Below are 13,081 nucleotides of genomic sequence, written 5' to 3'. Positions count from 1 at the left end.
CACCCAAGCAATGGCATGCGAAATTTGACCAAACAATGTTGTCAAATGGTTTTAAGATTAATGAATGTGATAAATGTATTTACATTAAGAACGTTCCAAATCATATAGTCATTGTTTGCTTATATGTTGATGATATGCTAATAATGAGCAAAGACATTGCCGATATTCAAGCTACTAAACATATGCTTGCTAGTAAGTTTGATATGAAAGACTTAGGAGTTGCCGATGTAATTCTAGGAATTAAAATCCAGAGGACTCCTCAAGGTCTAGCTTTGTCTCAGTCACATTACGTGAAAATGGTACTGGAAAAATTCAAACACTTGGAATTTAGAAGTGCAAGAACTCCAATTGACTTAAACCATCATCTTATAAAGAATAAAGGTGAAAGTACGTCTCAATTGGAGTATGCTCGTGTGTTGGGAAGCTTAATGTACATCATAAACTGTACACGACCTGATATAGCTTGTGCAATAAGTAAACTTAGTAGATTCACAAGTAATCCCAACAAACATCACTGGGTGGCAATGAAACGAGTTCTGGGATACTTGGAGTATACCCAAGACTATGTTTTGCACTACAATAAATATCATGCGGTTATCGAAGGATATAGTGATGCAAATTGGATAACCGGATCAACAGAAACAAAGTCCACAAGTGGATATGTTTTTAATGTTGGTGGAGGAGCAGTATCTTGGAAATCTTCCAAACAGACGTGTATCGCTCGTTCTACAATGGAATCAGAGTTTATAACTTTGGATAAAGCCGGTGAAGAAGCTGAATGGCTTCAAAATTTCTTAGAAGACATTCCGTTCTGGCCAAAGCCTTTGGCTCCTATTTGCATACACTGTGATAGTGAGGCTGCCATAGGACGGGCAGGGAGCGTTATGTACAACGGAAAGTCTCGTCATATACGACGAAGACATAACACCGTTAGACAACTACTTTCTAGTGGAATTATCACTATTGATTATGTAAGATCAAAGGATAATGTGGCGGATCCGCTTACAAAAGGCTTAACTAGAGAGGGAGTTTAGAAATCATCTAAGGGAATGGGACTATGGCCGATGACAAGTCAACATGGCGGTAACTCTACCTAGAATTTTGGATGTTCCGAGATCTAGGTTCAAGGAGCTCAAACAAAGTTGTGATTGACCGATTCAACATTGTCAAAATAAAATCTTTGGTCCATTCTCGTGATGAAGACAATGTTCAGTAACAAGGATAGAACTTTACACGTTCTTTAATGATTACCAAAGTTTGATGAGGTATTTATCAAATAGTGTCAATCTAAAGGATTACACGTTTAGGAATCACCTACGTAAGTGTGAAGTGTAAGCCGCTTCAAGGAGAATTCTGTAAGGCCAATTCTCTACGCACTTATGAGACCAGGCGGTGTTCATGGCTAAAACGAACACAACAATGAGAACCAAAAGACGGTTAAGGGTTGGTTGTGTGACATATGGTTGTCTAGATATACACTAAAGTTCGACGGTTCAAAGATATCAAATCTACCGATTGACCGAGTATATCCAACATATGTTCACTACGGAAAGTTCAAAGGGAAACCTACTTATCCAGATGCAATTAATCATTACTTGCAAAATCACATAGCTTTCATCTATGATCTTTCTTGATACAGCCATTCCCATTCATGTGGGGGATTGTTGGACTTTAAGCCATTGGGCTTTAAAGTAGAAGAAGTGTGAATTGGAAATGGAGGGAAATAAAATGGAGGGAAAATGAAAAATTTGAATAAGTGAACTTTTGTCTTGCAATTTGCCCCTCATTGGTGAGGGACAACCACATTTGTGTGCTTATATATAGAATCACTTCTTAAAGCTCTTAAAAGGAATTGAAAAGAATGAACCCTCGCGCCGCTGCCGTCGTCGCTCGCTCGGCTCGTCTTTGGATTTAGATTTGGATTTGTCAAATGATCGATAAGATTATTTTTTGGACAAAATTTATTTAATTATTTAATAATTAATTAAATGTCAAATCACTGCTGAAAAAAAAAACGCCAGAATCCTGCTGAAGATTCAGAGGGTCTCTCTGGCCGCGGTTCTACCGCGACCGCGGTGGAACCGCGGCAGGCAGATTCAGAGAGCCTCTCTGACCGCGGTTATGCCGCGTCGCGGTAGAATCGCGGCAGGCAGCGTATTCTTCTGAAAAGGTACCTTTTCCAGACACCTCTTCTGATAATTGCCTATAAATTCTGAGGCAAGGCTCCATTTTCGAAGTACGAAAAACACTCCAGAACTTCTTTCTTTTTGAATACACTGCATCCTAATTCGCAGTCTCTCTCTCTCTCAAATTCGTAAGTGTGATTTTGCTCCGCTCTTTGAGTTCGTTGGTATCCTGCAGTTTGTATTGCCACTGTTGCAGGAAGGTTTATTCCGTTTTATCCTGGGAGGATTTAATCCATTACCTTGGCAACATGTGAGGGGGTTAAAATTCCTTAAGGACGCACAAGAAAATTGTGGACTCGGAATATTTCTTATTGTTTACTGTTTTTTGTTCCAGTTTTTCCTTCTAACAGTTTTTCTTTAGTTTCCTCCTAATTTTGTGTTTCCACACAAGATTGTTAACAACTAATAATTCTAAGTAATTAGGATAAAGAAACAGGATTTATCGGAAACAGCCTCTCTGTCCTATCGGGGTAGGGGTAAGGTCTGCATACACATTACCTTCCCCAGACCTTACTTTGTGGGATTTTACTGGGTAGTTGTTGTTGTTGTTGTTGTAAGATAAAGAAACACATAAGGGTGTAGTCGAACGCAAAATAAAGTAGGTGAAAATCATGAGATATGGGTAGCCTGGAGCACCAGCTCCCGCTATGCATGGGGTCCACGGAAAGGCCGAACCAAAAGGGTGTATTGTACGCAGTCTTACCATGTATTTCTGCAAAAGGCTGTTTTCACGGCTCGAACCTCCTGGTCACATGACAGCAACTTTACCGGTTACGTCAAGGCTCCCCGCAAAGCCCAAAGAATCTGCACGAATAATCTCAAATGTACAATTCCCAATCAGCCTCTGCCTATAACACATCAGAATTCCTTGCATGGAATCAAGATAACTTAACACACTTCGTAATTCAACGTAACAATCAAGAAACATGTAAAAACAATGTAAAAGAATTGTTTTCTGACCCTTTTTCTGAGAGAATCAACAGTTGCTGTTCTCTTTAATTTGAACACAATGTCAACAAAATGTTCTCCTGCCTTTTTGTTCCTTCGGTGAGAAAATGACTAAAGAAGTGACACTAACATAAGCTTTACAAAAGTGTAACTAAAAGCTCAAAATCCATTATCTCTAAAGGAAATAGAGAATAAATACTGCATTAACTGATTGTTCTCTGCATATATTCTTCCCAGTTTAACAATGTAAAAGAATTTTTACACGATTAGACCATCTAAATGATAACTACATGTAAATATCCATAGAAAGCAAGGTTGTGGACTGGAAAATTCAGGGGCAGATTTAGGGGGCGAAAGGGTTTCACTTGAACCCCATTCACCGGAAAATTACACTGTATATATAAGGCAAAATCTATTTCGCACCTCTATATATTATATTTTGAATTTCCTTGACACCGACCAGAAGCATAATTTAGTAGTCAAGGGGTTCAAAATCTGTTCTAATTTTTAACTTTTTTTTATTTTTGAACCATCTTAACAAAAATCCTGCCTCCGCCAAATAAGATAGGTTATTTGTTACAACTTACAAGTTAAAATATACCAATGTATAAAAATCTATATACTGTAATACATTCCATATTCCTCCCTCCCACCCTCTATTATTAGTCAGCGATAACTACAGGTAACTCTGCCCATAAAAGTAGGACTACTGGTCTAGAAATAAGATAGGATACTTATTACAACAAGTTCAAATATACTAACAGTAAGTATTAAAAAAAAAAAAAAACAGTCCGGTGCACTAAGCTCCCGCTATGCGCGGGGTCCGAGGAAGGATCGGACCACAAGAGTCTATCGTACGTAATTTTACACTGCATTTTTGCAAGAGACACTTATGGTCAGTGTATATCATAAATTAATTCCATATATATTCCTTCTTCCCACCCCCTATTATTAGTTCAGCAATAACCCCATTGGTAGAGGAGAATCAAAATAATGTGCGGTCCTTTATCAGTGACAAATTATAGTGAAATAAGCTAGATCGTCTTTTATGTACTTGTGTTTTCTTTTATTTCCTCTTTTTGGCCTGTGCTTTTTAGCTTAAAGTAATGCTCCCACTTTGTCCTATTGAGAAAATAGTATTTTGATTGTGACAAGTGTATTGCACAGAATGGCAAAGGTACTTATCAGGAGCAAGCTGGAAATATAGCAATCCTAGAAAATTACTCTCTTCAACGTTGGTTTCAGACAGAGTAGCTGCAAGCTTACAAACTTGAAAGACTAGAGTAATTCCCATTGAATTCTATTACATACATGACCACATTGAATAGGCTAGGAAAGGAAAGGAATGGAATCTTCGCGTGGACAAAGAGAGAGAAGAGAGGGCTAGGTCAACCTTATGGATAGCATAGCGTAAGGACGGGATAGGAAAGAGAAATGCGCAGACTTAACTGAAAAAGAAAGATTCCCTTTTGTTACCGACCTTCTTCCCTTGACTGGTGTTTTAGGTCTTCTTATCCAAGAGGACACTTTAATCTTGCTTTAGAGAGTGACAAATTCAAAATTTAGACGTTGTAAGTTCTAAGTTGAGAGAGTTGTGATTTCCAATGAATGTCGACTATATTTTCTTTTATAATCATCGTTAGCCAGTTTGCACACACCTCAATTAATTCCACGAAGTACTGCTGCTGCCACCATTATAAGTACCGGATAACTCTATTTTATCAAGGCTTGAATAGATAGGAAAAGATTACATAGTGTTTTTGCCTCCGCTAGAATTTGAAGCCGAGACCTAATGGTTCTCAACCACTTGTTCTAATATGATCTAGTATTTTGTTCTTCACGATAACAAGATACTAGACTGATAACAGCGTGAATAGTAAAGATTTAAGAAAAGCGAAAAGATTAAATTCTGCTTTATGTTTTTCAAATTAAATAGGCTTTTTAGTTAAGTAGGAAATGATGTTATGTACCGGTCAAGCATACAACAAATAAATTACTCGATATTTAACTAACCCTTGTCTGCTAAATCACCATTGCAGCCATAATGTACAATCCTTGATTGTAGATATTCTCACATTTGGCTAAATTATCAAGATTGACAAATTAAGACAAATTCAAACTTAGCCTTGTGATAATTGAATATATAAAACTTCTTTTCACTTCTCCCAAAAGAAGAGGAAACAAATATAAACTGTTACCTTATTATCCTACTAGGTAACATATCGAAAGCAGAGAGCTAGGAGGCCAGAAGACCATGCACATGTAGCTAGAAAACCACGAAAAATAAGTCCCCCATTTATCCATGTCATATTAGTTTTACATGAAGTTTTCTCCTATATGAAGCACAACTCAAAACACTTCAATACCCGAAAATGAGGCTTAAAACATAAGATTTACTCGAGAGACTTCAGTTTCACTATACAGGTAAAACATATCTGGACCTTAGTCATCCTTTAAGCAGAACACCACATATGGTGCTATTTTGTCGATGTCAAGGTCATTTAACTTTCACATGTATGATCAACACCACTTTGGTGAAGCACACTAGGCAAGAAATGAACATTTTCATTTACATGGCGAAGAAGTTACTTCTAATTCTACAGCAAAATATTCAACATGGTACACAATGAATTTGATGCAGATGGCAAAGTATAGGATACTTCTTTCATTTGAATGTTGAACGTCTGACTCAAAATCGGCCTGCCCGAATATCTCTGTCAATGTGATCTGCATTAAGGGTTCCTGGAAGTTCTCGAAAATCTTCATTGAATACAGAATACGCACTGCAAAGAAGGAGAAGAATATTTGAGGGTGACTAAAATTTAGGAAAAAATGACATAATATTTTTATGTGCTTTAGTAGTTGGAAGATGGAAATCTAGAAAAGAAAAACAAGAACACCTGACTATGTAGGCATTCACTATGCGGATGGAGAAGCTTGGAGGGGTGGTAGTTTAAGGAAAGTGTAGACTATCAAATGAGGAACTAACAGATCTTAAAGAAGGTAAGGCTACAGCATTAAATGATCTGAACAGAAATTGTACGTACTGAGACAAATTTATAAGGCAGTAAATGTGTATCTAAGTGGCTCCAATGAAATCCGAATTCTCACCACAGATTAAGAGGAAAAATTACACTCACACAACAGAAAAGCATATCACTTGGAAATTTAAAGGCAAACAAAAGGAATAAAGACATTTGTATCTAGAGGTTCATATATCCATAAAATCACGTACCTAAGTTCTCCCTGCTTCCTGTGTCCAAGATTATAAAAAATGAGGCCAAACCCAGTCGCCAGTAACTGCATTAAGTTAAGAAAAGAATTATTAGTACTATTATATTCTTTTCCAAAACCATACAAGAATTGTTCTCTGTGGAGCTGCTTTCTCAAATTGAGAAACCGTAAGCAACTTTGGCTATTTTAGCAGTTCATACATAAGAGGCAATAACTCTTAGATAGTCAATTCTAAGAGTTCCCAGCACATGTGTACGTGCTGAAGGTAGTTAGCTGTTAAATACTTCACAAATATAAGTGAGTATTAGAGTAATAGACTTATACATGGTATTTAGTATATATTCAGCTCCCAAATAAGTTACTCTTTTTAAGCATCAAATATGTTTGATCATTTCTAACTCCCCGTTTATATTAAATAATGTATATATTTTGGGTAACTCCAAAGCTGTTATCATGGTAACATAAGCAGCAATAAATAGCACAATTAATATGACATTATCTTCCACGCAAACTCGAGTGCTTATCGACAAATAGAAGTATCAGTCTCAGCAAAATGCCATTAGTTTTCAGCACTTGAATCGCTAGAACCAAACCACAAAGAAGCCAGCATTATACGACAGAATCCGATGATAGTTTCAAGTCTCAGACTTATATAATCCTTTCTTCTAGCTGACTATCTAGAGCCCATACCGTATGTACATTCAGATCTACTTTGGAACATTGTTTCGAAAAAATTACTGGATCATAACACAAATAGATCTGCCATATATATCACAGCAAATGACTGACAAAATAGCTGAACTTACAAATAAAGGTGCAACTTCATATCTTCGCGCAATAGAGGCCAGAATAAACCAAGTCATGATAATAAGCCAAATCTTTGGAGTGATGGAGAAAATTACCATCAAAAGCATATCTACAAACAAGTAAAAAGGGAACGGAACAGGTGAAGAGGAATGAGAAGATAGTTTTACGTTAACAATAAGAAATGTGAAAAGAACTAGTCAGAGCTTCACCTGGAAATTTCAGTTTATCACGTAGTATATAAAACAGCTTCCTCTTCCACCTACTAGTTGATGGAGGTAACTGAAACCTCTGTTTATAGAAATGGGAACGATAAAACTTAAAATCATTGCAAAATGAAAAAAAAAAACAAAAGTATGCAGATGGGAGCTGGATTCAAGTTTCAAAACAGACAACAGCTGAATTTCCTAAACATTTGCAGCATTTATTTACTACTCACCAGTTCATCATCATCGTCATCCTCAAATTCATCCCGAAAATGTTTAGGGGGTGGCTTCGGTTTGACAGCAACTATCAGAGAATCTACAAATTAATGAATTTCAACTTGTTATAATAGAGCAAGAAGTTTCATTAATTGTGATCATGTAGAATAATGACGAAACTGTGAAAGTGCAAGATCATCCTTTTTTTTTTCTTTCTTTTTTTAAAGGAAAAGTGAAACATCATCCAGGTCCAAACATCATGCAAATTTTTTCACTATTGTGTGCAAAGTAGCCAAGACAAAGACTTATGCTATTAGCACTCTTAGAACTTTTTTATAGACGAGAAATCTCAGAGGCAAGTGGTGCATGGTTCACGGTAGATAATGGGCTCATCCCTCTACCATTTTCCATTCACGTACCAGGCTTTTGTGGTTTGAACCCACAACATGCACCTAACCCACAAATCACGCGTTGCGCTCTTACCACTGGACTAAAGCCTTGGGGACCTATTAGCACTCTTAACACTTGTAACCACAAATACAAATTTCGTTGTTGGATCGAGATTTTCTGAACAGTGACACTAGATGCAGATTCAGAAGTGGACACAACCTCTGAACTAGTCTACTTTCTAAGGCTTCTTAGGAAGTGCATATATGATATAACCAAGTTGTTTCTCTTTAGGCTAGCAATGCTATGGCATTACATTGGCAGAACTCACATATCTAAAAATCCATAGGTTGGAGAATGAAAATATAAGATACATATGATCTATTGCTGGCACAGTAGGAAGCCTACTAGGAAGGTTGGGGCAATGAGAAGCCAGACGAGTATCAGCAAACCCTAACCCATCAACGACATCTATGACTGATCTGACCTTATATAAGATACAAACCAACTCCGTTGCATATTGAAAATGCACCAAAAGTGTCAATTTCAAAAAAAATGCACCAAAAGTGAGCAACCAATAAGAAAGCTAAGGAAAATAGTAAGCGGCCAACTAAAACCACAGCATCCAAAACTGTCAATGGGAGATTCAGACAGAAACCTAGCATGAAGCACCTCAAGATACCCAGCCAATCATGCAAGCAGAGTCGATATGCAACAAAACTGACAGTTCATTAGAATAGGTTCCATACTTAACATCTGTGCATTTCCTACTCATTCCAACCGCAAGAAGAAAAAAGAGATAAAAGATCATGATACCTCTATATCTGACATACATAAAATCCTCTAATGCATAGTTACTACAATATATAGATGCAAAATGATTATATCAACTTTGATAATCAATAAAGTCACAGAAAATTGGACCTCCGTTGTTGAGTTGGATTGCTACATCATCTCCATTTTCATTATCATGCAATACATGTCCTCGCAATACCAGTCTTAAATTTTCAATAGGCATATGTCGATTCCCAGCAATCATCTTTCTCAATTCATGTACCTAGATGCCACAGAAAATGTCAAAGCACATTCAAAGCAGCTCCAGGGCTTTAAAATATATGCATCTAAAATAACAGCCAAAAAGACAGGTCTAGACTATATCTTTTAAAACTTTTTGATATGATTAGGATAAAAACCAAGAAACTGAAAAAGCGTTTGTTTGACTTTTTGCAAAAACTCAAAAAGCTGCCACCTTAGATATCAACAATTTATGCAATTCTAGATTCTAAATCTTCGTTATGCAGAGTTACCAATTATCCATAAACAGTTCTAATCTATTGCTACTTGTCACATCCCAAATCAAAAAAAGCTTATCAGAACTCATTTTAAACTGAAAAATGCTTATCAGAATACTAAAGGGATCTATTGACATCTACAAAGTTCCAAACTCACAATCGGACCTAGATTTACTCAAGATTTTTGCTTGACCACAAGGTGGCAGCCCAGTGACTTACTGCTATTGCTGTTACGTTAAGCTTCCTAACATCCCACATAAATTCTCAGTTAATTTCAAAAGTTATATCATAATCAGACACTAATGTTTTCACAATGATTAGAAGTTTAGAACTCATTTTGGGGGTTTTCTGTAACTTGACCTAAACTGTAAAGGTGTAAAAATTGAAATGGGTGAGAATTTGTGTGAGATGGTCTGACTGCAAGCTGCCGGATAGGGTAATAATCAAGGATGAAGGAATCTTGAAGATTCCCATGAAAATCTAGAAGAGCCGGAACTCGGAAGTTATGCAAGCTGGTAGGAAATCTTTTCAGGTGAATCTGTTGAACAGATGTGGTCTCTGACATGGGCATTGTGATCGAGCACTGCGGGGACATGTGTCTAACAGAGTCTGATTCAAATTCTGAATGCAAACACTCCACACGGCCACTTCACAGATGCCCAGGCTTGGCTCAATTACTGTTATGAGAAGGGAAATTATTTTGGGCCAAGGCTACAGCGTGGGAGGCCGGTTCAATCCTGATAGATTAGGTATAATACGAACCGTAGCTGCCAGAGTTAATATGTCGCCCCTCTGAGTTCAGTAATTTTGACATGAAATTCAAATTACTATCTTTCGACCTTTTTCCTTCCAACTATCAGAGCACTTATTAAGAAAACTTGTCTGCACTACACTCCATCCCAAACTTCATAATTTGCACCACATTTTATAACCATGGTGTCTGGGCCACATATGTACACAAAAAATCTCCACCTTTCCAAAAAAAATTACTCATTGGAAAATCGATAAACAAACTTCCTTATCAAGAAATGTGCTTTGAAATATAAACATCAATCCATTACATTCAATCAAAGTCTATTTCATTCTAGTACTTAACAATTTGTCTTATGAAGCAAAATCATGGATTCTCTAAATCTATTTTTATGGCGGCGATGTCTGGAACAGCTTTCGTGAACCTCAACTATTCCTTTGAATACGTGTTACCTCCCACCGGCACATGTATACAGTACCTCCTACCAGCACCACTACCGGGAAAATCACCACTGAGGCTTAAGCAGACAGGAAGAAATCACCTAGTGTGTTTTTTGTCCGTTAGGATTTGAACCTGAGACCCCATGGTTCTGCTCCTACTTCATTGACCATTGTGCCACACTCTTGGATATACAAATACTTCAATTGTAAATATCGTCTATATGTATCATTTATTTCTTCAATTGTATTTATTATGACCTTAGCTAAGTATGCATCGAATACTAGATTTAAAAGAAAAAAAAAAGATAAGTGTCAACTGTACAATTAGAATTGAAATAAAACCTAGTTTTTTCTCAGTATAATTTGCATGAATTTCGAGCACATGTAAAGTACCTTGATAGAAGAAGGGACATTAAGGCGACAAGGCGGAGAAGGACCGATGATTTTCAGAAAGATTTCTACCGTCTTCTTATCCTCCGTTTTGTTGCTGAAATCTCGCTCAATTTCACCCATGGCGCCGTTTGAAAACCTAATCCAATTGCAAAAGTCAGAGGTTTTCGACAGTGTGATGCTATGGATACGATCACCGGCACCGGAAGTTTGATCTCCGGTCAAAATTCCGGACTGTTTACTTGACGACTTTGTAAAACGGGTTCACTTTTTGATTATTTTATGCGAAGTTGAAACGAAATATTGAGGAACAGGTATTTATCGACGTGGATTAAGGATTATTTTTGTAAATCGAAATTCTATTTTCTGAGCAATTTTGATCCCTTGGTAAATTCTAATCATGATTAGTGATTATATATGATTAATATTTAATCTTTAATTAATTAAAACGAGTATTTTTCCATGGGTTGATGAGTACACATCATTCGGGTATGTTTGACTCAAAAGATATTAAAACCTTTTTGAGCAAATCAATCAAAGAAGAAATGATAAATTTTAGCTGAAAATAATAATATCTAGAAGGGGTGATAGATAAAGAGAGGATAGGTCACGAGGTTTCTTTTTATTCGTAAATAATAATGTCTCCAGAGTTCGGAATGCCCGTTACAAGATTATTGTCCTCTTTTTATACTAAGAATAAAAACTCTTCTAAACTGTAAAAGGTAAAATACAAGGAATATTCGAAGGAATATTCCTAATGTCCCCTAATGGCCATACATTATTACAAAGGTCGTCCAGTTTCTGGTTTGTCTTAGGGTCGTCTCCCTTAGGATGTCAATTCAAGGAGGCTCTGTCAGTTGTCGTACTCGTCATCGGTCGTGGTCGGTCAAATTTGGACACATACAGTTAGTCCCTCCGCTTGTCGGGGTCGCAACCGGGTGCGTCCTCGATGACTGGACACCATGCGTTCCTATAGAGAAATTTGAGCCGTTGAGACGTTACGGAGTGGCCAATGGGGGAAGGTCAGCGTGCTTAGCAAGGCACCAGGTAATATGCTTTACCGGGAAATGATGTCATCTTCACGTGCGTCATCATCACGCATGTTTCGAGGCAAGAGTTGGTGGCTTGATCCTTCGATTTTAGCGCTACTTTTTTACTCTCTGCTTCGATTCTGGCGCCACCCAACCCTATAAATAGGTGAAGGGTTTGTTTTTTCGAAAGTTTTTGGCCATTCCACTCTTGATAACCTTCTTCATTCTTCCGAGCTTGCCCTTATAACTTTGTGCTTCTTCTTTCGAAGCTTCTTCCTCCTTCTTCCGTTTGTATTGATACCTCTTTGAATGATATTATGCCAAGGTCATGCCGTTCTCGTGAAGAGGTTCCTGAGGCCACCCCATTGTCCACGGCGCCCCCTTTTGGCGGTGCAGATACGGTAGTGGAAGAGGGTGACAACCTTCCTACAATGGAGGAGCTACTGCCGAGGCATCCCTTATCTTGTAGTGACTTCCTCAAAGATCCCCCTCCTACTCCGGACCCCGTATTCTCTGAGACGGAGCAAGTTCATATTGATGCTCTTCGTGTAAAGTATGGCATTCCCGCTCATGTAGATATGGTTCCGGCGGGGAGAGATTTTGTAGATGTCCGCAGACCTGGGTATTGCTCTTTCTATGAGTACCCTTTCATGATTGGCCATACTCTTCCTCTCTTCCCCTTAGCGGAATAGTTCTGCAGGTTCTACCAAGTTTGTCCGGCAAAACTTTCGCCGTATACGCTCAAGATACTTCTGCTGCTGACCAAGTATGCAGAATTGGCAGAGTGTAATGTTTCTATCCACCACCTTTTGCACCTGTTCACGCCTGGCTTCCACAGGGGTACCATGGTGCATTTGAGGCTCCGTGGCACGAAAAGGCTAGTGATCGGGACAGATGACCGGGCAAGTCGCAAGTTTTGGCATAAGTACTTCTTTGTCAAAATCGAACATGTCATTTCTGACTCTGCTAGGTTCCCGAAGCGATGGAATGAGACCCGTGAGTGTCATCACTCGTTTTACTCTTCCTTCATCTATATTCGTTATAAAGTTCATTCGCTTCCCGTTTGCAGCTATGAGACATCCACCTCGCCCGATTGCGGATATCAGGGATTGGGTAGCCCGTTTGTTGCCTCATGCAGCAGAAACCCAAGATTGGCCCGCCTTAGTGAAACGTTACGGCCCTAAAGTCCCCTCTGG

At 38.1% G+C, this 13,081-nt stretch overlaps 1 protein-coding gene across 1 annotated transcript; it reads right to left on the bottom strand.

The window, feature by feature from the left end:
• Positions 1-5,507: 5,507 nt before the first annotated feature.
• LOC107820170 (uncharacterized) lies at positions 5,508-11,163 on the bottom strand. Its single transcript, XM_016646399.2, has 7 exons — positions 10,858-11,163; positions 8,906-9,038; positions 7,612-7,694; positions 7,385-7,463; positions 7,175-7,284; positions 6,370-6,434; positions 5,508-5,917 (listed from the first exon to the last, which is right to left on the bottom strand). Exons 1-7 carry the CDS (start codon positions 10,975-10,977, stop codon positions 5,824-5,826), a joined length of 684 nt encoding a protein of 227 aa, XP_016501885.1. The 5' UTR covers positions 10,978-11,163; the 3' UTR covers positions 5,508-5,823.
• Positions 11,164-13,081: the final 1,918 nt, after the last annotated feature.

The sequence above is a fragment of the Nicotiana tabacum genome, chromosome 5 (assembly GCF_000715075.1).
Source record: "Nicotiana tabacum cultivar K326 chromosome 5, ASM71507v2, whole genome shotgun sequence".
Lineage (NCBI taxonomy): Eukaryota > Viridiplantae > Streptophyta > Magnoliopsida > Solanales > Solanaceae > Nicotiana > Nicotiana tabacum.
Note: the sequence above shows the minus strand (reverse complement) of the source record. Positions and strands in the feature narration are given on the sequence as shown.

What these genes read in the sequence shown, in the direction of transcription:
- LOC107820170 (XM_016646399.2), bottom strand. Translation starts at nt 10,977, where the DNA reads ATGGGTGAAATTGAGCGAGATTTCAGCAACAAAACGGAGGATAAGAAG. An exon ending in TGATAAACTGAAATTTCCAG is followed by an intron (nt 7,285 to 7,384) that starts GTGAAGCTCTGA and finishes ACTTGTTTGTAG; the next exon opens with ATATGCTTTTGATGGTAATT. An exon ending in ATGAAGTTGCACCTTTATTT is followed by an intron (nt 6,435 to 7,174) that starts GTAAGTTCAGCT and finishes AACTTAATGCAG; the next exon opens with TTACTGGCGACTGGGTTTGG.